The sequence below is a fragment of the Aureobasidium subglaciale genome, assembly GCF_000721755.1.
Source record: "Aureobasidium subglaciale EXF-2481 unplaced genomic scaffold scaffold_5, whole genome shotgun sequence".
Taxonomy (NCBI): Eukaryota; Fungi; Ascomycota; class Dothideomycetes; order Dothideales; family Saccotheciaceae; genus Aureobasidium; species Aureobasidium subglaciale.
The window spans coordinates 896,620-921,920 of NW_013566990.1; the positions used below are offsets into that span (position 1 = coordinate 896,620).

General features: G+C 49.6%; 9 protein-coding genes across 9 annotated transcripts; 8 read left to right on the plus strand and 1 right to left on the minus strand.

The window, feature by feature from the left end:
• The first annotated feature begins 6,153 nt into the window (after positions 1-6,153).
• Positions 6,154-7,820, plus strand: AUEXF2481DRAFT_38042 (carbohydrate esterase family 1 protein). The gene has a single exon (XM_013490460.1). The coding sequence runs from the start codon at positions 6,548-6,550 to the stop codon at positions 7,655-7,657; it is 1,110 nt and encodes a 369-aa protein (XP_013345914.1). The 5' UTR covers positions 6,154-6,547; the 3' UTR covers positions 7,658-7,820.
• A 359-nt stretch (positions 7,821-8,179) lies between these two features.
• On the plus strand, positions 8,180-9,205 carry AUEXF2481DRAFT_27769 (uncharacterized protein; the record flags this gene model as incomplete). Its single annotated transcript, XM_013490366.1, has 2 exons — positions 8,180-8,276; positions 8,328-9,205. The coding sequence occupies 2 exons, from the start codon at positions 8,180-8,182 to the stop codon at positions 9,203-9,205; spliced, it is 975 nt and encodes a 324-aa protein (XP_013345820.1).
• Positions 9,206-11,507: 2,302 nt separating this feature from the next.
• On the plus strand, positions 11,508-12,883 carry AUEXF2481DRAFT_3335 (uncharacterized protein; the record flags this gene model as incomplete). The annotated part of the gene is made up of 5 exons (XM_013490271.1): positions 11,508-11,566; positions 11,615-11,773; positions 11,827-11,998; positions 12,051-12,342; positions 12,420-12,883. The coding sequence occupies 5 exons, from the start codon at positions 11,508-11,510 to the stop codon at positions 12,881-12,883; spliced, it is 1,146 nt and encodes a 381-aa protein (XP_013345725.1).
• An 807-nt stretch (positions 12,884-13,690) lies between these two features.
• AUEXF2481DRAFT_78293 (uncharacterized protein) lies at positions 13,691-14,495 on the plus strand (the record flags this gene model as incomplete). The annotated part of the gene is made up of 3 exons (XM_013490536.1): positions 13,691-13,750; positions 13,814-14,063; positions 14,114-14,495. 3 exons carry the CDS (start codon positions 13,691-13,693, stop codon positions 14,275-14,277), a joined length of 474 nt encoding a protein of 157 aa, XP_013345990.1. The 3' UTR covers positions 14,278-14,495.
• Positions 14,496-15,303: 808 nt separating this feature from the next.
• Positions 15,304-16,581, plus strand: AUEXF2481DRAFT_27772 (uncharacterized protein; the record flags this gene model as incomplete). The annotated part of the gene is made up of 1 exon (XM_013490367.1): positions 15,304-16,581. One exon carries the CDS (start codon positions 15,304-15,306, stop codon positions 16,579-16,581), a length of 1,278 nt encoding a protein of 425 aa, XP_013345821.1.
• Positions 16,582-16,985: 404 nt separating this feature from the next.
• On the plus strand, positions 16,986-18,280 carry AUEXF2481DRAFT_38048 (carbohydrate-binding module family 63 protein). The gene is made up of 2 exons (XM_013490461.1): positions 16,986-17,453; positions 17,509-18,280. The coding sequence occupies exons 1-2, from the start codon at positions 17,142-17,144 to the stop codon at positions 17,920-17,922; spliced, it is 726 nt and encodes a 241-aa protein (XP_013345915.1). The 5' UTR covers positions 16,986-17,141; the 3' UTR covers positions 17,923-18,280.
• A 178-nt stretch (positions 18,281-18,458) lies between these two features.
• AUEXF2481DRAFT_96063 (carbohydrate esterase family 1 protein) lies at positions 18,459-20,005 on the plus strand. The gene is made up of 3 exons (XM_013490556.1): positions 18,459-19,220; positions 19,283-19,722; positions 19,774-20,005. Exons 1-3 carry the CDS (start codon positions 18,771-18,773, stop codon positions 19,802-19,804), a joined length of 921 nt encoding a protein of 306 aa, XP_013346010.1. The 5' UTR covers positions 18,459-18,770; the 3' UTR covers positions 19,805-20,005.
• Positions 20,006-20,199: 194 nt separating this feature from the next.
• On the minus strand, positions 20,200-22,693 carry AUEXF2481DRAFT_106498 (uncharacterized protein). Its single transcript, XM_013490629.1, has 3 exons — positions 22,426-22,693; positions 22,291-22,377; positions 20,200-22,237 (listed from the first exon to the last, which is right to left on the minus strand). The coding sequence occupies exons 1-3, from the start codon at positions 22,558-22,560 to the stop codon at positions 20,567-20,569; spliced, it is 1,893 nt and encodes a 630-aa protein (XP_013346083.1). The 5' UTR covers positions 22,561-22,693; the 3' UTR covers positions 20,200-20,566.
• A 324-nt stretch (positions 22,694-23,017) lies between these two features.
• Positions 23,018-25,276, plus strand: AUEXF2481DRAFT_38051 (uncharacterized protein). The gene is made up of 6 exons (XM_013490462.1): positions 23,018-23,589; positions 23,639-23,874; positions 23,931-24,301; positions 24,358-24,590; positions 24,645-24,753; positions 24,808-25,276. The coding sequence occupies exons 1-6, from the start codon at positions 23,338-23,340 to the stop codon at positions 25,005-25,007; spliced, it is 1,401 nt and encodes a 466-aa protein (XP_013345916.1). The 5' UTR covers positions 23,018-23,337; the 3' UTR covers positions 25,008-25,276.
• The last annotated feature ends 25 nt before the right edge of the window (positions 25,277-25,301 follow it).

Below are 25,301 nucleotides of genomic sequence, written 5' to 3' on the forward strand. Positions count from 1 at the left end.
GTACGTGGAGCGTGGTAATCAAGACCTTGACATTGGAGATCTCGCAAACACGTCCAGTTACTGCACAATCTAGATACTCATGCTGCCATACAATCTGATTTTGAAAACGCAGTCTGAAGGTAACGTGCGTGTGCAATCATTAGTTGGGACAGGAGCTCCTGGACACTGGCGTCGCTCAATGAAGCCAAAATCCGAAGCGAGGAAAAAGCGAGGAAAACCCTTTCTTCTTCCCTCGCACTCACGCCTTATTTTCTTTCGTCGCCCCCGGACAACTTCGTCGCGCAACACAACACATCATCAACATCGACGACGTGCGGTCAGAATTTCCAACCATCTTCGCGCGCTCGCGACGGGTCTACAATGACGGTCCTGGAGTGCGCGCGTTCAGCAAATGCCAGATCGAAAACGCTGGACATTATAAACCCCGCCGAGTCATTGTTCCTCATCTAGAATCGAGATCCAACCAATCTTAGGATACTACCAAAGGCGCTTTGGCGGAGTGGTTAACGCGATGCCCTGCTATTATCCAGCGGTAAAGTTCAGGCATTTCCTTCGGGAGCGTGTGTTCGAATCACACAGGCGTCGTCTCTTTTTTGAACCTTTGAGCTCTGTGGAAGGTGTAGAATGTGATTCTTTTGCGCTTACAAGGGTGCTGGTGAATTGAGAGGTAGTATTGGCGGTGTTGTAGCATTTCGGACGCAGAGGGGGAGGCGCAGGGCAGCTGGAAAGCTGGGACGTTTGGACCAGGATGTGACGGAGTTGACGCCGGCTGTGCCCTGGCAGCTTGCAGCATCAATGATGTTTCCTTGTGAACACGACTCACGGACATGATGGTGTATATCGATTAGCCATAGGAGACCTGATGATAGTGTGTGTGCGAACTGTATAGCTGTGACATATTCGGGTAATTAGGCGGTTCAACTCATGCATGCTAGCTACTGTTATGCTATAATGCAAGCACATCCGAACAACCATGACGGAAAACAAACGAAAGAATATCTCATACATATCACTTCGTCGTGGTAAGCAACCTGGTGACCGTCATGGTAAAAGAGTATCAGCTTCCTCATCGACCTTTTTGCAAGCATTCACACCCGACTCCGCCCCTGTATTACCGTTATCTCAACACTGACCACTCAAGAAAGATAATCATGGGGTTTCCAGTGATACATCGGTATCTCGTCCATCGGCTTGGGGGTCTGTCATATTGAGTAATGGTAAAGTCTTGCATGATCTGGCAATTTGATCCCTTGAGCAAAAGTGAATTGTTACTTTTCTACAAGAGAAGATCTAGATTTCTCCCTACCATTCAAGTATACAAAACTTATGTTGACATGTGCACATTCCGCCTCTAGCTTTGTGATCCCGCAATTTGATGTCTCATCTAATGCTCTGCTAGATTTCTAACATTGGCACTGTGACCTCGATCTCCAAGAACAGTTCCAGTGTATGGGAGGTGGCAGGGGTAATTGGCCAGAGAATTGGTTTCATGTCCTCAATGTACATGTGAATTGGCCAGGAATCTGTCAAGGAGCTGCGACTACCATCCTCCACAGAAAAACGTGAGAAAGTCATGTTGGATATTCTGGACTCACCAGGCATGTATGTTATAGTTTTGTTTTGTGCAGTATTAATCACAATGAAAATTGATGCATCTAAGGTGAACGCAAGATAAGTACATGCTCCTCTTGCCCTGACCACATGCTTGTGAAGATATGAACGTCACCTTCTTGCGCCCCTTTCCAACAACAATTGTTCACATGCAGCACGCTTTTCCACATCTTCGCAAAAGTCCAAGGCATCGAAAGCATTGCTGCAGGATGGTGATGGCAGGTAGAGATCAGCGTCAAAGTCGAGCAGGATACGTACAGTATCCGCCAGGCCTGCACTCAGCACAACATACAAGGGTCGCACGGATGGATCTTGGGAGTTGTTGACATCCGCGCCCATCGACAGGAGCAAAGATACTGTATCTGGATGACGGAGAGCCTTGTAAAGTGGAGTGCTCCATTCCTGAGTGCTGTATGCGTTGACATCCGCGCCCTTCTCGATTAGCAACCTCGCAACGGTTGTTCTGCCGGCAATACAAGCTGCGTGTAATGCAGTGCCATAACACCCAGTGAATACATTGATATCCGCACCCCGTTCAACCAAGATTAGCACAACATCTTCATGGCCGGCGTAGGAAGCTATATGAAGTGCGGTGCCATGGTTGTCGTTCGATACGCGAATGTTCGCGCCACCCTCGAGTAGTGCAAGAACAGTCGTCGTCTGACCAATAAACGAAGCAACATGAAGTGCAGTACCGTAACGCCCAGAAATCTGATCGATAGCGGCACTATGCTCAATCAAAGCACGTACAATACCAGCGTAGCCACTTTGCGAAGCCCCATAGAGTGATGTGCCTTCAAAGTGAACCAAATACCCCCGAGAATTGGTGCTGATCTCGCTGATCCAATCATTTATGGTGGCTCCATTCTTGATATTCTCGAGCAGCACCCGCACAACTGATTCGTCACCGCCGTGAACAGCATGTTGGAGCAGAGAGCCTTCATTGACACAAGTGCAACGTTCCAGTAGGCAACGCACTACAACTCTGTTACCAGCTTTGACAGCATCGAAAAGTGCGTCTTCGTAGCCCGACTCATAGACTTGGAAACTGAGCTCGAGTACCGAACGGACAGCTGCTTCATCCGGTGCACGCATAGCCACTCTCATGAAATCCTCAAGAGTAGGAATGTATGAACTTTCACCATGTCTTATCAGTAGTTCGATCATACCGATGTCCGATCGGTTAAATGCTACTTTAAGAGCATGAGGATGAGATCTTGTGCCACATGCGTCTACGTGAGCGCCATTCTTGAGCAGTAGTTCGACCATTTCGATATTTCCAAGGACTGTGGCCGCTACTAAGGGAAAGTGGTAGCGGCCACCAATGGCATTGACTGACCTGCTCCGAGATGACTCAATCTGACAGAGGTGCAAGTGGTTCTGCTCGACGAGGATGTACAGCAAGCTCGTCTCAGGACCGTATCGCCGCACGCCGTATCTCTTCAGAGCGTCGTGGCAGAAGACCCATATGCTTAGATCAAAGATGTCCAAAAACGCTTCTTGCGGCATCTGGTATGTTGCAGCTAGCTCAGCATGTTGGAAGACATTGTGAACCAAGTGTTCAAGTAAGGGGAACTTTCTCGCTAGCTCTGGACGATATATTGCGGGAATGGGTGCAGTGGGATAGCCTGTGTCTTTGCATATCTTTACGGCCTCGACAAAGTAGTGCTGACAACACTGCTTGAGAAGGTCATGTACAGGGCCAGGTGAAGTGACATCCATATCCGCCTGGATCGGCTCGAGTCCACCTTCTTTCAGAAGAAAATCCCTCACAACCTCATGAATGAATTGCACAGTCGACGTCTTCACCTTGGTTGGCTCCGCAAGGCCCTTAGATGAGCTCGTGATGAACCTGTTGATGACTTCCAGAGGAACTTGTTCAGGATTCCATGATGTTAAAGAGCCCATGGTTGTAGACAATGTGGCAAAATACAACTCCTCGGGTTTGAGTGGTCGAACAGCGTATAAAAGCCACTTCAGACAGTGCACTAGGTTTTCCACATCATCTGTGTCCCTGCTCAAGATATCCTTGAATAACCTGTTGAGGTCTTTGGGTATGCTTTTCAAGCACTCTCCGAGAGCGTGTCCTTTCCCGTGATCCCATGCCTTCTGTAGCATTGGAACAACAAATACTACCCACAGGAAGATGCCTTGTGATTTTTCTCGAACTTCTATTTTGATCTGCTCTGAGCGTTTACTCTTGCCGACCTTTAGCTTCGAACGTATGTATTTGGCGATGTCTTCAGAGTGACCCTGCTGGGCCTCGAGTATCAAGTCAACGCCCTTGCCGATGGTGATGTGAGGATAGTGTCGGCTGGAGAAGCATACGAAAAAACGCCTCTTGTTGTGAACAGCCCATTCTCCCAGCTCTTCGAGAAACTCGATCATCTCTCGCACTTGGTCTTCGCCGTCCTGACACTCGTCAAGAGCGTCGATGAAACACATTAAGGGTGTTTCATGAGTACGTTGGAAGACTCGTCGAAAGAGATTTTGCAAATTATCCACTGTCCACCCAGCGGTGTGGGACGACCGCCAGGCGCTTTCGTCTGCGTCGAGGGTCTCTTGTGATGTCGGAAATTTACTGAGCATCTGATATACAAGCGAGCGATACATCCCACAAGTTGACTTCTCTAGCCGCTCGCCTCTTGCGTTGAAGAAGTACGAAATCACTACTGCATCTGTGGACTTCGCGCTGGCGGCAGTGTAGGCAAACTTCGTGATCGTGGACTTCCCAGCACCGGGCTTTCCCTTGATCCACAAGAAGCCGTGATGTTCAAGTAGTTTTTGCTCGTTCTGCCAATCCAGATACTCCGATTTACTTAGTAACCACTCACACGTGGTATTGTGCGCGATCTTGATATCAGAACCGCGAGCATCAAGCTGATCAAAGTATAGAGCATCCAATCTAGCTTGTCTACTTTCGAGGTTCAGCGACACTGTACTGAACTGTGAGCCAATGCATGCTTGATTCATTTCGAGAGTTACTGACGGTGAGTCTTGGATCTCAGAGGTAGATCGATGACGAGTGGGTTCTTCGGCATGGTTGTCGACACTAGCTGATAGTAATCGTTTCCTAGAAGAGCTGCCAGTTGAGTTTGAGACTCGCTTTTGAGCAGTCCAGTAATCTAGGAACGCCTTCGCAGCAGAAGCCGCTGTTGCTGCAGCATAGTCTTGCCACTCTTTGTTCTTGTGAGAGTCGGCGTAGTCACATACGCCCTTGATGACAATACAAGGAATGCTATCCCAAACCCCAGCACCCTCCGTTTCAAAGGCGATCACATCATCTTCCTTGGCGATGCGGTCGCGGTGCTCGCCAGACTTCATGACAGTGCTGGCCGAGCCGATGGTGCCAATGAAAACGAGAGGAGTAGGTGTCTTCGTCTCAAGTCGCTTGACCCGAGTCACGTTTTCAGGTGCTTCAGCATTGCATCCCAGCACATGGCAGCCCAGGTCAATCGCTTCATCGCAAACTGCGTCCCCAGAACAAAGGCAGACCTGATTGGAAAGCCGCGAGCGATGCATGTGACAGTATGTGGCGGGGAACACCTTGTCCATCTGCACGCCTGGATACAATGCTGTGCTGCTCTTTTCTTGTAGTGTTTTTAGGTTCTGCGATATCTTGTTCTCCAGAATTGTACGGTAGTGACGAACTCGAAGCTTACTGAGAACGCCTCCGATTTCAGTGTTAGGTCTGCCGAGGGTGTTTTTGACACCAGTTTTTCTCTCGAAGTGGTCTGGATATTGTCTGCCCAGGTCATACTCGATGATTGCGTCGCTGATGATGACGTCTCCAAGGATGATTGGATTGTGAAGAGGGACGCCTCCACAGATTCCGACGACAAGTGCGAGCCGGACTCCTACGAAGCTCAATCGAAGGCCAGAAGCGACACTGGCGGCACTTGTCTTGCCCATGGCAGGCATATGCGCCAGGACAATATCATGGCGGCCGATTCTTCCAGTCGAATATGTATTGGAGTCCCCCTCTTGCTTGCCGTATCTATCGCCGTCCTCGTCGTAGTGCTGGTCGAAGAGATCCACGACCGCGTCCGCCTCCCGAGGTAGAGCACAGATGATGGCCACTTCGAAATCCGCTCGCGTCGCGGGAGGCATCGCTCGTCAATATGTCAAGTTGAGCGCTGGATAGCTGTATCCTGGTCCTGTCATCAGGGATGGCTTGTCAATTCGCCTTCGGCCTTGGGTCTGCGTCCATGTCGATACCGGAGTCAGCAGGTCATTACGCGCCGGCCACCATCGAAAGCTTGCAGGCTGCATGATGCCTGGCGAATCACGATCGAACATAGCTGTCGCATAGCTGCTTCGCATACATGTTGAGATGATAACGAGATAAGGGGCGATGCTTTTGATATCTAATCAGCTCTCAAACTTGCCAACGACGGCAATGTCGAGGTAACGACGTGTTTCTTGAGCATGTCGATTTTGGGTGTTGGCCGACGACGTTGGTACTCTCCGCGGGATTGCGACGATCGGGCTAAGATTTCCCATTGCGCGTGCTTTAGCAAGACAGTGCAACTTGGGTCATTAGGACCTTTATGACATATAGTCTTCGCACGTCACCAGCGTGTCTTGGATACAATGACTTCTCGCGTTGCACGAGGGGCTGAATGTGGTCCCCCCTCATCAACAAAGCCTCTTCTCAACAATCCTCGTGTACGCTTCTCAAATCTCGAGTTTCGCAAAGAGGTGAAAAGTCAAAGCCGCCAAATCAGTATTGAACCATAATTCGGAAGAACCTCTCATCAAAGCGATCAACACGTGCCTGAGGAGAGCCAGATTCATTAACATCACTTAAACTCGTCGCAAACTGCGGACCCCGCGGACGCCTTGCCAACTTTCTCGCAGCCATTCCTCTGGCTGTTAGACAAGATATATAACTCGAAGCCGGCACGACTTGTATCAAAGCTGTTATTAAGAAATCATGAAAGCCGTTATTCTCTTCCAAGCGATATTCGCTACAGTATCATCATCTACTGCAACCTCAGGATGCGGAAGCCGACTACCAGGCTCAATAGAGCGTGGAGGCCCTCGCAACACCAATCCTCTCGAATTTGTCACATCGGCCGGAATCGTTCGTGAATATGGTCTGCACATCCCAACTTCTTACGATAGCAATACTCCAACACCTCTGGCCTTTTCATTTCACGGCCGAACACGAACATGGCAGGAACAAGAAGAAATCTCAGGAATGTCAAACGAAACCATGAATCCGAACTACCTCGTCGTCTATCCACAAGGCCTCAATCAGCAGTGGCAGGGCGATCCAGAAGCTGTGGGCTACGACGACACTGGCTTCACTCTTGAGCTTCTCGCAAATCTCTCCAGTACCTACTGCATGGATACGAACAAGATCTATGCTGCTGGCAAATCCAACGGCGGTTCATTCGCAGCGAATGTTCTTGCTTGTGATGCCAAAGCCTCAACAATATTTGCAGCCTTTGGGGGCATCTCGGGCGCATATTATCAGGGTGATAGCGAAGACAACTGCAATGCGGCGACAGTACCCATATCATGCAATCCTGGTCGATCTCCTGTCCCGATATTCACCACTCATGGTGATGCTGATGAGACGATCCCTTACAATGGTGGCCCTCGTCGCGACCGCTGTCTCCCGAACCTGCCGCATTTCATGACAGAGTGGTCTGAACGCAACGGGCTTGGTGCCTCGAACACATCGGTCTCGCTTTACCACAAAGGTGTCATTCGTTATGACTACGGTAGCAGCAAGTATCCTGACATTAATGTACATTACAAAGTGCATGGTCTCGGACACTATTGGCCTGCCCTTGCCAACGGAAGCTCATTTGACGCGACACCTCTTCTTCTTGATTTTTGGAACACGTGGACATTGGACGCTGTAAACACCACCTCCTCGGCTACCAGCACATCTTCGGGGAACCCAACAGCTTCTAGCACATCTGTCACGAGTTCTGCTGCCACGTCGAGCAGTGCTGAGGGTAGTCATCAAGCTAGCCAACAGCAGTGGTACTTCGTAGGACTAGGACTCTTTAGCTTGTTATTCTTTATATAGTTTGTGAGTCCGATGCATGAACTCTGATGTTTCAATTAGGGCCGAGTTTCCCCTAGTAAACTTAGTAGTGCAAAAGACATAGACGTCGCATCTGGTTCAAATGTGACTTACAGGATTTGAGTTGAGCAAAAGAGGAGCAAAACGTACAGCAGCAGGAATTCCCACGTGGTCACCCACCGTAGTACTAATCTGCCGTTCAACTGCTTATGTATGGCAGAGCGGACGGGATGCCCAGTTTTCAGCTGACTATGGCCGTACGTGCGGGCATGCGTAAAAAACTCTGATAACAATCCCGCACTTTTGACCGTTGCTGACCAATTTTGGCTTTTTGGAACTTCAAATCATATACCGCAACGGTCCCAAAATGACGACTAGACACAAGCTTATCAGCAACAAGCTATCTGATAATTACAATACTGATGAGGGGTATTTACCGGACCATCCGACGGACAAGCCATAAAGATGGCACACTCACCTTCCCTATCTGCACGGCTTACTCCAATACATTGAGATCAATTCATCATGCCTCTTCCCGATGACAAGAAGATTGTCAAGCTCTCTGATGAGCTTGTCGAGACCATGCGCGCGACTTTTGACACACCCAAAAACTATCGACCAGGTAAGACGACTACCGCACAAGCTGCTTATTCCCATTGCTAAAGCGGAGCAGTGCACGCGAAAGGTCAGCTCGTCAGGGGCTACTTCACACCTCACAAGGACGCCTCGAAACTGTCAAAAGCGCCTATTTTCAAGCAAGAATCTACACCCTTGATTATGCGTTACAGCACAGACACAGGCTTCAAGAATCTCCCCGACAATGGTGACAACGCCTCTCGTGGCTTCGCCATCAGATTCGTACTTTCGGACGATGGACACACTCATTACGACATCATCACCAACAACGCCTTTGGTTTCGTCGTCAGTACAGGAGAAGGCTTCTTAGATCAGTTCAAAGCCATGAGAGATGACAAGATGGAGGAGTTCCTCGACAAGTATCCTCATGCGAGATATTTCATGGAGAATCAATCTCCAGCACATGCATACTCTTTCGCAACCGAGCAGTGGCACTCCATCCACGCCTACAAGTTCGTCAACGATGAAGGTAAGGAGAGATATTTCCGCTGGAGAATCGTGCCATGGCAGGGTGTCATGAAGCACAGTAAAGCCGATGCCGCAAAGCAAGGCAAGAACTACCAATTCGATGATCTCGAGAACAGACTTTCGAACAACAAACCCATCAAGTACAGACTTATGGCGCAATTGGCAGAAGACGGTGACGAGGTCAACGATTCGACAAAGGTGTGGCCAGAGACGAATGAGTTTGCCGAGATGGGCGAGATTGTCATTGATCGTCTTTGGAAAATGGATGAGGGCGAGCCTGCAGGTCGTGAACAGAAGAAGATCATCTATGATCCTATACCCAGATACATGGAGGGTGTAGAGGTCAGTGATGATCCCCTGCTGGAAGTCAGGACTGCTGTCTACTTGATCAGCGGAAGAATCCGGAGGGAGCATCTCGATGAGGAGGTTCAGCAAGCAGTGAGGTAGTGGAAAATATAGGCAGATATTGACTGCACCTCCACGATATTCGCTTATATTTGCAACCATGATTATCAGTAACAGCCGGTTGCTGACCTCAAGACAAAGCTGAATTGCTTTCGAAGTCTTCCCTCCCCGTGTGCGAAAGACTGTCACACTTGTAGCTGTCCTAAGGCACAAACTTCTTTAGATCTAGAGCGATGGCACTGAGATTTTCACGACTCCCTACGTTAGGTGTGTCGATACGAGATATGACTGTGCCTTTCTATAGCTCGTCATTGCTATACTTTGATTATTGTGAAGAGAGGGTGTGACAGTATTCTGCACACGGGGAGGTTGTATCACAACGGACATCCAAGAATAGCAGGTATATCATCAGTGAGGGGATTTGCGCGGTCCATCCCCACTGTGATATGTGTCTTAGACGTTTCCAGCATCCAGCAGTACGGGTAGTAGGGCTCAAAATCAAGATGTTTTTCGACTCATGAACACCAGATTCGGCATTTGATATGCTAAATTCGTGTCTTACAGCTTCCGCGCTACCGTTTAAGATGCTGAGGAGTCTGATTGACAAATGATCTGCTGCTGGCTGGGCCATCGCTAGCTTGATCCGGCCATCGCTCTGTAGAGACCCACAGGAGCAGGGTATGTGTCGAATCAGCTAAACATTTACGTGATGTCGAGATGGCGTTCGAAGAGCGGAATGCTTCGCTATCGTACCGATCCTTGAGCTCTGTAAGACATCGTTTTCACTGTTACAACGAAGACGAGTCTTGGTCATACCAGTGAAAACAATGCAGCGACATGTCCTCAGTCGACATTACGCTTGCGGCTTGCTTGACTCGCTGCCGCGTCTAAGTAATCTGTGGGCTCAAGCGAGAACGACGGTTCGAAATGACCAGTCGACATGCCGGGATGCCGAATAAGACAAATACGCATGGGAAACTGAGGCTACGTGGGGTTGCGACGGAGCTGATCCCGAGACAAACGATTTACAACGAGGCGCGAATCGCTGCCATCACGAGTAGCTGTTGTATGCACACCATATTTTGAACGCCCTAGAGTAAACTCGAGGGAAGGTCGCCGCCATGGAATGCTGTGATTGTGGCCGTGTCGAGTTGATATTGAAGTGCAGATTGCGTTATGCAAGCTGGAAAGCTAGGGCTGGTTGGCGATGTGATGCCGAAATTTTGCCTAGCTTGGTGCGAGGCCCTTCGACGGTCGCCCTCACTTTTCTGAATAGGAAAATCGCGAGCAACGGCCGTTCTTGTTTCATCAGCACTCGGGTCGCTCGCTACTTGCGCCACGCAGGGCGCCACTTGTCCGAAGGCATGGTTGGAAGGATTGGTCATAACGGCGCATCCCGACGGATGAGAAACAAAGTCGTCGGCCTCTTGTGAGGCGTCTCCATGATGTTAAGGCTATGGACCGATATGGTCGACAGGATGTCGCGCAAGGTATTTGAGTTTTCGTGGCATACCGGATCGCTTCAGCCAATTCGAAGCTACAATGGTCTGCCAAGCTGCCAACAATTCGTCGAGGGGTCGACCGTACGCAAGCAAGGCTGGCTTGTACCTTCCTCAATCGTCTATAGGTCCAGCCACTTCCAAGGACAGCAGCGAAAAGCCGATTGGATTGAGTAGCTAAACGTACTTCTTCATGGCTTTCTCGGCTGCCCATCCAGGTCAAAGCTTTCGCGCAAGCTGGACAAGAACTTTCGTAACGGCTCCTTGACTTGCTTCGCAGTCACATACAAGCATCCATGAACCTTTCCGAGGCACACAGGACACTCGTATCCATGCACTCATCAAATTGGTAATCCACATAGTGCACCCCAGATTTTTCCGCAAGACCCTACCAAGGCACGGGGACGCAGTGCCACGTGCAGCGCTCATACCAGGTTGATGGCGAGACTACTGCCCTTACGGTTAGGAGTCCAGCGGAAGACTCTCGCTCTTCTACCGTCCGATCACCAATCTTCCTTCCGGCCGATGGTCACGGCTCCAATCGACTGTCGTTGACCAAGCGGGAGTGATACCTACGCCCTACAAAGAGCGGGACCCTCTCTGATGATGATGCTCTGACTAGTCCTGAGTCTTGACGAAGACCCAGGAACGGCTGAGATCCCCGGGTAGATTACTTTTTCTCTACTCCTGATAGAAGCGACTCTCGATCCACCTACATAGGCATACGAGTGTGCCGCCCCGTACATCAGCCTGTTTTGACATTGCGTGTCCACGCATGTTCCTATGGGCTGCAACGCGCATTTGATACTTCCCTCTTCTTGACATCACGCTTGTTGAATGCTTCGATGGCAACTTCATCGGGAGACTTGCAACTCGCTGCCGCTGCAGCGGGATTTACTCTAGGGTAAGCTTCTCGCTTCTGCTTGACCCTACGAAGACTGACAGACATCAGATTTGGCACGCTCACAGTATGGAGAGCTGTCAAGCAGACAAAGCAAAACAAGTCGCCTCATCGTAGTGTCTTCATATATATGATATGGGGAGAGATACTTGCCAATCTTCTGATTGGCATTCTGGGCTGGTTGTTCTTGAACGATGTCCTCAAGGCCGAGTATGTTCATGCACTCCTTCATCATTTGAGGTCAGCAGCTAACGTATTCTCAGACCGGTCGTCCTATTTTTTATCCTCTTTTGTTATGTTTTCGAAGTTCAGCTACTCCTACAAATCATCATCAATCGCATTGCCATCATCGTGGAGCGAAGAACAATGGCATCCAAGCTGAAATGGACTACTGCCGTCGTCATTTCTGTGATCAACATCATGGTCATGTGTATCGTAGGCTCTATCCAAATCCCAGGCTTGAGTGTCAATACTGACAATCTCGTAGTGGATTCCTGCACATATGACCGAACCTCCGAGTCAAACATACGTCCAGATCAACAAGTACTGGGACCGTGTTTCCAAGATATTGATCTGCCTCGTCGACGCAGGCCTGAATTGGTATTTTATACATACCGTAAATGCCCGGCTGATCAAACAACACGGTCTTCGCAAATACAAACCATTAATCGGCTACTACACCCGCCTCGGCATACTATCCATTTGTATGGACGTTATGCTTCTGGGCTTGATGGCTCTGCCCAACCAAGTTGTTTATATCCAGTTCCACCCTGTGGCTTGTAAGTCAACACTAATATCCTTTCTCGCATCCTCTTCTCCTTTCTACCACCGCTACATGACGCTGATTACGCCTTAGATATGGTCAAGCTCCACGTCGAAATGTCGATGGCAGACCTCATCGTCAAGGTCGCAACGACGTCCGAAATTGATGTTCGTCAACACTCATCATCAGGAACGCCGTTCCCCGAAAGCCGGTCCCATGTTCAGCGCACGTTCAACGATCGCGATACAGTCAATGGAGCGAAAAACACAGCACACATTGGACACACGCAAGGCGGTAACGCAGACCGCGAAGATATGAAAGGCATTCAACGTCAGACCGAGGTCCAGATCTTTGTTGGAGACTCCGACAGTGAAAACCACCACGACGATCTGGACAAAATCTCCTCGAGGACATCTGCAGAGAACAGCTATAACAGTCACGGTGTACCGCAATACAACTCCAACAACCCTTTCAGCAAAACACATGGCCAGCACCGCCTCTCTGACGAGTCTCAAATACCTCTCAAGGATCTCACCAGAACCGGCGATACTGTATAGACCCACTTGAGACTATTGCCAACAATCTTTCACCTATTTCCAACACCGAGCCTGAACCAGACAGATTTCTTTTCCTCAGTATTTATGAATAATATCATTCATTTGTCATTCCCAACACTTCGCGTTCCGCCTCTTCCGAGAGAACATTGTTCCTCATCTCTCGATGCTTCCATTTGATAATGTATTCATGACTGTAGTACTTACTGATCTCGCTTATCCTCACGCGAAGGATCAATAAACACTTTCCACGTTGTCTACTTTAGAGTGTCAACTGTCAGACGCACCCTGCGTTTCCACGAATCGATGAACCAGATTGGTCAGTGACAAGAGTCAAATCAATTTCTTACGTGAACACCGAGGACACGGTGCGTTCCAGAATGTTAAGGTTCGAGGCTTGACTCGGTCATCGCCTACGTGCGAGACCGCACGGCCGCATGTGAGGTTTAGCGGTCGATCAGTGGGTCAGTAATCGTTGTTCCGAAGACGGAAGGGGCCGGTTGAGATCAACCTGGAGACGGTGTGCATAATCCGGATTGGTCTGGACGCAGTGACCTTCACGACAATTACGAAAGCATACCTAGTCGATGTGTGACTCGTGAGTGAAAACACACAATCCGAGAAGCTGTGACGCTGCGGAAGTCGACAGTGAGTGGAGTTTCGAGGCGCACGTAAGCTTAACTCTAAGGTTCCACATCACGTTCACTCACGAGTCGCGAGCCCTGATCCCTGAGGACTTTCCACAGATCAACAACTGCACATCCATACATTAGAGGCACCGAACCATTCTCATATCATCCCCTTCACATCATGAGCCCAGCACAAGGCGACCTGGCATCTACCAACAGAATCGGCAGCACACCAGCTCAAGTGAGTACGAATAGTCCTTGCCGGTCATTTCATCAACTCTGACCGTGCTAATTCGTTGTGTAGCGCCATGTCATCTCCGCAGCTCAAGCACAGGGTGTCCTGAACGCTGCAGCAAAGTGCGCTGAGTCTGTCACACCACAAAATATCGCAATCTGCGATCCCTCTGGCCTCCTTGTTACGTTCCTGCGCATGGACAACGCCTATATCGGCAGCATCGACCTGAGCATCAAGAAGGCTCGTACTACCGTACTCTTCAACGGACTGCCAAGCGGTGTTGTATACGATCTCGCACAGCCTGGCGCACCCTTTTATGGTCAGTCTGATAGACCTTGTGCAATCAAACTCGTGCTCACAAGTGACCAGGCATTCAGGAGAGTAATGGCGGTCTGGTGGTGTTTGGCGGCAGCTTGCCTCTCTACAAGAATGACTTCCTGCTCGGATCCATTGGCGTTAGCGGAGGTTCTCCCGCCCAAGATCTTCAAGTCGCGCAGGCTGGCGTCGACTGGCTTACCAAGACTTCGGAGTAGATCCTGCAGTCTCGTGATGAAGGACAATCAGAAGTAAAGGCATGCTCTAGCACTGGCATTTTGAGACAGCATACCAGAATATCAGCAGCCGGTCTCTCTTTGCCCAGAGTATAGCACGGCGATGGCGAGCGGTCCTCGGGACAGTACCTATAGTTTACATGCACTTTCAAAAATCCAATCCACGAATACGTGTTAGCATTTTCAAGAAAGACTCTTTGCCCTGTTCGCTGTGTCTCGAAGCCATACAACCCCACAGCTCCCATAAACAGGATACATCCAGTCTTTCGGCGCTGCCTTGATAGCAGGCGATACTGACAGGTACGGAAGATGCCTAGCAGTGGACGCACTGTGGGCGTATCGACGGCAGAACCAGAGAAGGATGGGTCACGAGCGGAAGTTTTCCATACCACGTGAAGGGAGAGAAACAGCCGAAGATGTGGTTAGCAGGATGCGCCACGTGTGGGCGAGTGCTGGAGTTGCGTCAAGCAACAACTCGCTGTAGAGACGCTGGGTGGTGGAACGGCAATCAAGATTATTGTCCAGCCTCCCCGTGTGCGAAATACTGTCACACATGTAGCTGCCTCAAGGCACGATACTTTCTTACGTTCAAGCGATGTCATCGAGACATCTCGTGTCAACGACTTCCTGTACTAGGCTTATCGATTTGAGATATCACTGTGCCTTCATACAACTTGTTGTTGTCCTGCTTTGATCCTTGTGAAGGTAGGGTGTGACAGTATTCTGCACACGGGGAGGAGACATGCTGCGTATCTGCTTACTCAAGTACACACGTCTTTGAAGAAAGATCCAGAGCCACTCGTACCCTCCTAGTCACACCAAGAGAGGTGACGAAAGATGTGACGGGTCAAGCAGACACGAAAGCGCAACGTCTTGAGGTTGTGGTGAAGCTCGGAAGGGAAGACAGCGCTTTCCCCGCCACCGAGCCGCCGCCTTGGCATTCTTCTGAGGCACCTCGACGATTCCCGCAATACAGCCACCAGCACAATCCGCGCTATATCCCCTGCGATGGCGACAAACATCTCGTCATGTCCATCCGAGGTTCTACATATGATCGCATCTGCCGCAGAGTCTGCGGATCTGGCTAAGCTACGTCTTGTCAGCAAACAGTGGTATGACGTATCGACTAAGCTCTTCGGACTTGCGAAACTCCGGCATCCTCGTTTTGTTATATCGCCGTACAGCTTACAGGGTCTAGTCGACCTTACGGCACATCCAATACTAGGTCCTTGCGTTCAGTCATTCGAGATTGGACTGTATCGTATGAAAAAACATCTTGTGAATGCCCGACCTGATCATGGTGCAACCCATGCAAACATTGCTGCACTCAAGCAGTTCCCATTCGAGCAGACTGGTATGCATGTTATACTACTCGCCGAAGCGTTCACGAATATGAGCAGGCATTGCATTGTGCCCACTATTGGGCTGTTCGATAACGCGGCATGTGCTGCTTCTAGACACGGACAACATCGTCGTGTATATGGCCATGACGAACTCTATGGCTCCGTCAGTCTTTCGCGACATGGCACCCCTCGGGCAGCCCAGACCCTTAAAGCATTGATAAAGGCACTTAGTAGCTCGCGGTGTTCTATCAGTGGGCTCTCGCTTGATCTAGAGTGGACCCCTCTTGCACGACAAGCGCTCAGTCGTCATCCTGGGCTTCTTGAAGCGGTTCAAGAGTTTGTGATATCGGATTCAGGTCGTCTCAAATCTGGAATAGATCTGATCTTGAGGCTTCTTGAGAGCACCGAGATACCTCTCGTATCACACGTTCTCGAGGTCCGCAATCAAACCCGGACTCTACGCTTAGAAAAGCTATCCATCGAAGACTTCGAGGACACGAATATGCCACAACTCGATCAAGAGACTTTCGGCTTGATCACCAGTGCTTTGTATCATGATCAGTTTCGGGGGATAACAGTCCAGGACTGCCAAATTGGCGCGTCTTTCACCAGACTGGTGAGGGCACATTCAAAGAGCTTGCGACATCTGGACATACGTAACTCAGACTTCTATGACGACAAATTCGAAGGAATTATCGACCTGCTTGCCGTCATCAGGGATGAGCTGATACTAGAGTCGATGAGCTTATGCGGACTCCGTTACTTGAACAGTTATATCAGTTTTCACGTAGTGGAAGAAGAACTTCTGATGCTGAGTCCAGAACATGCGTCTACCACAGTCGACGATCTCATTAAGAAAGCTCAGGCAGAGTATAGGGAGAATACAAGAATAGGAAGGGCTTGGAATGATGAATCCGAATTGGCCGAAAATCATCCAAGCTGACGAATTGCTCAATACCTACGTCGGAGTGGGTTTACCTGATCCCACTGATTTGCAAGGTCGGAGCTCCAAGTTTTCACATGATACGGATAAGGCTATTGATAAGACTTGTTATGAAGTTTCTTTTAGGTACCACCAGTGGCCAACACCTCGATACGTTGTTCTGGACGACTTTACCTCGATACCCGCGATTGGGGCTACATTTCAGCTACGCAAAACGCTCTAATTGGTACCCCGTACTTGCTTGATGAGAAAGCTGACGCCAAAAGTCGAGTTTCAGCTGTCCCAACGGCTCACTCGCCTGTCAGATGATCCGACCAATGTCAATGCGTTCGAATTTGCATGTTACACCATGGTCAAACAGGCAATACACCTGTCACTTGAACCTTGACGGTGATCTCACCGTGGCATCCAGTCAGAAATCGCAATTTCATGCTTGAGAGCTTTAAGAACGGAGCACCTCTCGAGAATCCACGTTCTTGTCACCAAACACACACTCTCTTCTCTTCTCTTCTCTTCTCGGTGCCTAACCAAAGCCACTCTTTTCTTCCATTATCCGCAAAATGTTCTTCTCTACTTCCTCCACTGCGCTGGCCGCTCTGGTCCTTGCACCTCTGGCACTTGCTGCCCCTGCCACTTCTCCCAACCCTGCTCTGTATGAGAGATCCCTGAACTCTGGTAAGGGTACTTGGTATGGCATGAGCTGTGGCGAAGAAGCTTGCTGGCAGCAAGGCGCTTGCGCTTTCACCGATTACGTCCTCCCCTCTTCCATCGCTGGTTCTACCTGCGTTTCTGAGACCATCTGGAACAACGGCCAAAACTGTGGTGGCTGCGTATCTATCACTTACAAGGGAGGGGCAAAGAAGATTGCCATGGTAAGCGAGTTTAACAAGAAGTCATCATACAACGAATACTGACTGTTCGGCCCAGGTTACCAACAAGACTGGTGGTGATAAGAACCACCTGGACATGTCTCCCAACATGTTCTCAAAGATCGCCAAGAAGAATCTTGGCGAGATTCCCATCGAGTGGGAGTTTGTTCCTTGCCCCATCACCGATGGTCTTCAGATCAAGATGCACGGTGGATCTTCCCAATACTGGTTCGCTGCTACCGTCATGAACGCTCGTCTGCGTACCTTCAAGCTTGAGGTCAGCGCCGACAGCGGTAAGACCTGGAAGTCTACTACTAGGAATGTCAACAACTTCTTCGAGATCACTGGTGGTACTGGCACCAAGACTGCCTGGGTCAGAGCTACTTCTGAGAATGGCGACACCGTCGTCGTCAAGGACGTTGACATGTCTTCTGGCAAGACCACCAAGAGTACCGTTAATTATAAGGCTTAAATTGATCTGAAGTGGTCGCTTTCCTGGGGTGATGAAGGAAGGGTGTAGCTGAGTGGAAGAGTAGAGGAGATTCTTTGTGAAACAACAGGCTGGACTTTGTTCATTTTCAGCAAGCAAGGAATGGCGGGTCTTGCATATATCTCAAACTCTAGGCGCATTTGACATGAAGCCAATTCAGGATTGAGCAGTCGACCAGCGAATTTTGCCTATTCTTGTATCTCCTCCCTGTGTTCATCGTGACTGGTGGTAACTAAGACTCGATCTGTCCGTGTAGCTCTTAGCCTGAGGTTGTGTTTGGACTATTCGCCGGCGCGAGCACTCCAACTGTCGAAAGTATGGCAAAAGTCGAGGTTTCGATCTGCAGCGTGTCGTTATAAATGGAAGGAGCTTACTGGCGTTTTCTACTCTAACTCGGCCGTACTCATCCGCTCTCTTGTTTCAACCTTAGCCAAGCGAACGACAACCCCGCTCGGAAGAGGCTTGGAAGAGGCTTCTACTCGTGCGTATGGCAACTCCTATACTTCAATATGCACGGAGTGCGTTTGATGTGACCATAGCGACCTTATGCTCATAGTGATTCTAACCGACGCCTTGATCTATTGTTCGTTTCAGCAACCCGTCAGACGACCCCACTACATTTATCCTGGAGGCGAACATGCATCTCGAACGGTCCGATCACACTTTGGATGTATTACCTTCTTCCACTATGCTGATAGCCCATAATACGACAATATAGCTGCAGCGTGATAAGAACTCAAAGGAAATCTGCCAAGTATATATAACCACTGGGTGCCCTCGACCAAGACAATCTTCGTCCATCCATCGCCATAATCATTTTCCTACTCAACATGCATTTCACTTATATTGTTGCTCCTATCTTCGCCCTGTTGGGTGCGGTCTCTGGTAACTCGCTCGCTGGTCGCGCGGCCCAGTTGACCCAAGTCAGCAACTTTGGCGACAACCCCTCAGGCACTGCTATGTACATCTATGTACCTACCAAGCTTGCTGCCAACCCCCCTATCATCGTCGCCATCCACTACTGCAGTGGTACTGCTCAAGCTTATTACCAGGGTTCTCCATACGCAAAGCTTGCTGATCAAAAGGGCTTCATTGTCATCTATCCTTCTTCTCCCCACTCAGGAACCTGTTGGGACGTCTCTAGTCAGAAGTCTCTCAAGCACAATGGTGGTGGAGACAGCAATGCTATTGCCAACATGGTCACCTATACTCTGAAGAAGTACAATGCCGACCCTAAGAGAGTCTTCGTCACTGGTTCCAGTTCGGGTGCCATGATGACCGTAAGTTTTTGAACATTTCACAATATACTCCCGACAACGACCAGAGGCTAAAAGAAGCGTAGAATGTCATGTCAGCGACTTATCCTGAGTTGTTCGCTGCGGCCACTGCTTACTCTGGTGTTCCCGCTGGATGTTTCGTATCCTCCTCGGGGGCTGTCGATGCCTGGAACTCCACCTGTGCCCAGGGCAACGTCGACCAGTCCGCCGCCTACTGGACTAGCGTCGTCAAGAACATGCATCCAGGCTACAGTGGTGCTCGTCCTCGTTTCCAGATCTACCACGGTAGCGTTGACACCACTCTTCGTCCCAATAACTACAGAGAGAGTGTCAAGGAGTGGACTGGTGTCTTCGGCTTTGATGCCAACAAGCCCCAGAGTGTTAAGAACAACTTCCCTAGCAATGGATACACTACCAACATCTGGGGCGTTGATTCTGCTAACCCTCTTGGAAAGGTTCAAGGTATCTTTGCTCAGAACGTTGGTCACAGTGTTCCTATGAACGGGTAAGATTGCTTTTGTGTCCGTCTGTCGACTTTGCTGACACAAAATCATAGTGCTCAAGATATGGCATGGTTCGGTTTGTAAGCATACGGCCACTGAAGCGCCTCTTTATTCATCGCGATAGCAGAAGGCTTGCACCCTTGGAGCAAAATAGTAGCGAGATATATTAAGTTGCTCTGGTAGTCAACAATTTCAATTCAATCAAACCGTGGAAGCAGACGTGCTTCTAGATAAATTGTTCCAATCGAGCGGGCTGCTTTTTTGCGTGTGCTCGTTGAATTCTCCGAGACTTGGTATTCCCATGCTACTTCCTCGCCCACGGCTAATTTAGTCGAATGCAAAGGTCTTGTTCTTACCCACCCAACTCGCTTCTCCAAGCTCAACACCATTCTCACTACCTTCCAAGGGAGTCTTATAAGGAAACAGGCTTAATCTCAGGAAACTCTTCATTGGGTAGCTGAGAGATCAGGTTGAGGTGAGCGAGTGAGAAGAACGAGCTTATGTGGATGGTTTGAGCTGAGGAAGTGGTGAAGGACAGTCAGGCCGGAGCCTGTAGTTGCACCGGCTAGTGCAACTATGACCATGATATGTGCAAGGGTGATCTTTGGCTGGACTCAGCTTGACGATTGATGGGATTAACCGTGACTTGCCCTGTTGGCTTCACCTGGTGTTTATATGCATCCTTCTCTACGCTACACAGTATAAATCATGTAAAGCGACACAACCTATGTACACAGACGTGCTGTCGATCAAGCGTTCTATCTACATAATAATAAGTATGTGTTTCAAGATCTCACAGCTAGGGCTGAGCATTCAACTTCGCACCTTCAACGTCCAATTCTCCGATCAAGGGCTTGTAGCATTGACGACCTCACTCATGAATCCAGCACCAAGTTGCTTCTCCAACGCTTGCTGGAGTGCATCGATGTTGCTGGTAAGAGCGCCCAATATTTTTGCGCCTGCAGAACCATCACATTCATCCGAGTGCACAACATCAGCAGCCAAGTCGCGCTTCTTGAAGTTGACTCCTGGCTTGATGGTAACGCAATTGTACTGAGATTCTGCTGCGCGTAGCTGGCAGATAGTGCTGGTTTTGCAATCACCGGCGCACGCGGATACATCGTGACCACGAGACTTCCGGGCATTGAATTGCTGGAAGATAGCATCATTCGTTTGCAAAAGCGAAGTCACGTTGTGCCAGAAGGCAGGAGTGAGCTCGGAAGATGGTGAAGTGATAGGAGGAGTCAGTTGTACACCGTATTGTTCTTTGACCGAGTAGTATTTCTGCCAAGTTGGACCATTTTGGTAAGTTGGGGATGAAATATTGGCCATGTAGACAGTGTAGTCCAAGACGCCAAAGGTCACAGGGTCAACTGAGTAGACCCGGAAGGTAGGATTGCCAGATGTTGGAGTCAGCGCGGGAGCGATGTAAGACACCCCGAGGGCGTTGGCAGCAGTCTGAGCATTATAATCCGAGTAAGTGATCTGGAATTCGTCCTTGTGAGTATGTCCGTAGAATTGAGCCGCGATAGTGGCACTGTATCTCTTGACAATCTGGTTGAAGTAGTTTGAGGCGTCATGGAATGCATCACCAGCTCCCATTGGCATATGACCAGTAAGCCAGACCATTTCTCCTGCCTTCTCGGCAGCGTCAAGTTCACCGACCAGCCAAGCTAGTTGACCACTGGGATCGGTTTCCATGGTCTTTTCGTACAGCCAAAAGTTCTGCTTGTAGTACAAGTTTGTGTTGAATGAGATGACACGAAGATTGGTGTTAGGATTCTTGACTGAGTAGGCACCGTACTTGTCGGCAGTTGTGGCAGCTGCGGAACCGATCCACTTGGTCCAGGCAGACGACAAGGTGTCGTACACCCATTGACTCGAGATGGTGGTGTCAACAGCAGCCGGTGGGAAGCTGTTGACGGGAGCGACATCGTGGTTGCCGACAACGCCGTAGACGGGCATCCCCAGCGTGGACATAAGCGAGTAAGCGTTATTGAGGTCGCCCGTAACCTCGGTATGGTTGACCAGCCACACAGCACCCTCGACGACATCACCAGTGAACAGAGAGAAGGCAGCGTCGGGTACCAAAGTCTTGATGGCCGTATACATGGACTGCTCGAGGCTACGGGGAGTATCACATTGCGTGTTACCGTAAGCGCCGGCGGGAAATTGCGTCTTTCCAGGAGCATCGGCAGCAGTGTATGGGCGACAACATATGTTTTTTGTGCAATTGTAATTTGCACCAACTTGATAGGAGAGATCGACGTGGATGTCACTGTAGTGGACGACCTTTAGAGGAGTCTTGCCGCTGGGAGGAGGACGAACGGCGCCAGCCGGCTTGGCCGAAGGAAACTGGACAGTGTATGGAGTGACGGCAGGATAGTCACAGAGACCGAAGATGGTACCACAGAAGAGTTGAGCGGTGTGAGAGCCAACTGTCATCTCGCGAAGATCATGAGCCAGGATGGGCCCTTCGAGGCCAATGGCCCCAGCGCAGACATCTGCATCCTCTACCTGGACCTGTGTCAACGGAAGAAACACTGTGCATCCACTCCGTCGATACTCACCCCGAGCGATTGACAAACTGCAGTAATGACTCCGACGAAGGCATCATTGCCAAGATGGGCAACGGCTTGGAGCACACCCAACAGAGACTGAGACGTGTTAATTGAGATAATCTGCAACAAAGCTGTCCAACAGACCTGGCAAGCAGTACAAGTGGCAGCGTTCTTAATGTCGTTCAAGACATCGCTGACTGTGTCACGTTTCTGGATCAAAGTAGCAGAAGTCGACTGGGCGAACAACAGTCCCACCGATACAAGAGGCAAGAGCTTCATAACGATGAAAATGTTCAGAGGTTGATGTGCTTACAATAAGCTCCATCTCGCTCGCTCTCATCTTGACCTTTTATATGATGCGACTTGTCCGTCGCTACTGCCAACTCCAGCAAGAAGTGCTGCAAGTCTTCGCCTATCCATTATGCTTGTGTAGATCGCCGGTCAGTAGTGTTGCGCGTGCAAGCCATAGTCGCGACATGATATAGCATCACAAGCAAGAACGTAGCTGCATCTTGGCACGTGTACTGTATAGACCTGTTCACTTGAATTTGTATGATTAATTGCGCAGGAATTGCGAAGGGAAGAGGTGTGCTTCCTAGTGCAGTCGCGAGGCGGGAGATGAGTCCCTGCAATTTTGCAAGCGAATTTCGCTTCAGATTGCCCATCTTTGCTCTCGCGTCTGCAGACTTGTCCGCGCCTGCCTTTTTTCTAGCCAACCACAGTCCTTTCTACTGCACATGTTTCCAGGCTCTCTAGACCTCATGCTCCGTGAGTTAGAATTAGGGCGGCCGGCGAGATCGTCGACCGTGAGATCGTATCGCGTATACTTCCGAGAGCGCCAGAAAGTACACGCTTCAAGCACGTTCTTGCCTACTTACGAGGCACAACCCGTGAAAGGTGATCATTTCATGTATCATCTCGCTTGCATGACCTTCTAGCTCGCTTCACAGCGCCAGGAGCCATATCTCTCGTACAGGTGACATCTTATAAGAATCCAGCAGCGCTTATGTTTCACAACTCTCAACAATAAGGCAAGTCACGCAGATGATCAACCAGATGGACCGCAATACTATTACCACTTTGGTCAGCTGCCTGTTCTTGACCGCAAGAATTGGTTATGCAGCTACAGCCGATCCCACACAACAGCTAGGCGGAAATAGCCCATGGTTTCCAGGCCCGAACATCAACGACATCTCCTACGACGTTCCCGATGGCTGCTCCGTGGATATGGCAGCCTTTGTGTCTCGCCATGGCTCGAGATACCCTGATACAGGTGCCTACAATCAATGGGTTGCTCTCGCTGAAAAGGTGTGAAACTATATCTCGTGACATACAAAACTCTCGCTGACTTGGACAGATTCAAGCTGCGCAATTTACTGCCACCGGTGACTACAGCTTCCTTCAAACATGGAAGCCTGTACTCAGCAATCCGGCTGTACAGATTGCAGACATTTCCATAGGGGGTTACAAAGAGCTGTACGATATGGGTGTCTCTTATCGCTGGAGATACCCTGACTTCTACACTGAGAATACTCCCTTCTCTGTATTTGCTAACCAGTATCCGAATGCACCTAGAGTAATCAACTCCGCGAGGTGAGTTGATCACACCCAGAATTAATCTTCACATGAAAGTCTGACAGACTATGCAGATTATTCGCACGAGGTTACCTCGGACCAAACACTACCTACGGAGACATTTACGTGCTCAAATCAACAGACCCCAAGTCTATTGCTAACTCGTTAGCTCCCTCCGATTCTTGCCCTCTATACAGTGATAACGGTGGCGGCGCAAACCTTACCACTTGGAATGACCTGTACTTGCCTGCCGTGACTAAACGCGTCAACAGCCACATCCATGGCAACCTCAACTTCACCGACTCAGATGTCTCCATCTTCCCATATCTTTGCGGTTTCGAGACCCAGATCACCGGTCGTCAATCGCCATGGTGCAACATCTTCAATGAAGACGAGCTCGAAAAATACGAGTATGCACAGGACTTGCGCTACTACTATGGCTCCGGTGAGTTGAACTTTCCGAATATCTGCAAATTTCATTCCTGATGGTAGTTCTCGAAGGTCCTGGTTCCGGAAAGAACTACACGTTGATGCAACCTGTGCTCAACGCCATCGTCCAGAGGCTTGTGAATGGTCCCAACAAGACTTATGTGAACAGCAATGGCGAGTCTTGGACGCCGGGTCCGCTGATACCAATGTTCACCAACGATGGTCAACTTAATCAGCTCGCTGCCGAGATCGGTGTATTTGATCAGCAGAAGCCTCTACCCCGTACCAAGATCCCCGATGACCAGGTATACGCCGACCCTCGGAATTTGCAGGTCGCAGTGTACTAACGATTTTGGTAGATCTTTGTCGCAAGCCATTATGTGACCATGCGTGGTACTATTGGCTTCGAACGCCTGACTTGCTCGAACAAGAAATTCGTCCGCATAGTACTCAACGACGCGGTCTACCGTAAGCCACCTGAACATGTTGATCATATCTTTCTAAGTGTCTAACATCGTGTAGCCGTAGCTTCCTGTCAGAATGGACCCGGAAAATCATGTCCTCTTGAAAGTTATGCTGCGCTCATCAATCAGAAGAGCAAGTCGCAAGGCAGTTTCGTTCAGATATGTGGTCTCACGAACACTACTGGTGCTGGAGCCACCAACACTGCTACCTTCTTGGTCGACAATGCTCTGTCATGGGAGTACGTTGTTAAGCCTTGACAAGCTTGCTATGGTTGAAGCGCCTCTTTTTGGGGATCGGTACTACAACAGAGTCGTAAATCCCTCAGAGATCTACTTACACAGTTCTTGCGCATCCTCACATGTTCTAAATGTTGGTTATAAAATGGTAGTCCAAATCGCATATGCCGTGCTGATGCGGAAAGCTTTATGACGTGGGTGCAATATTTCGGCCGAAATCTCTCCATCGGCCGAAAGTATACAGAAGACCATCGGTATATATTACTCTCAAATATTGACATCTAAACCACGCAAAGACACCCTTGACCCGCTGCA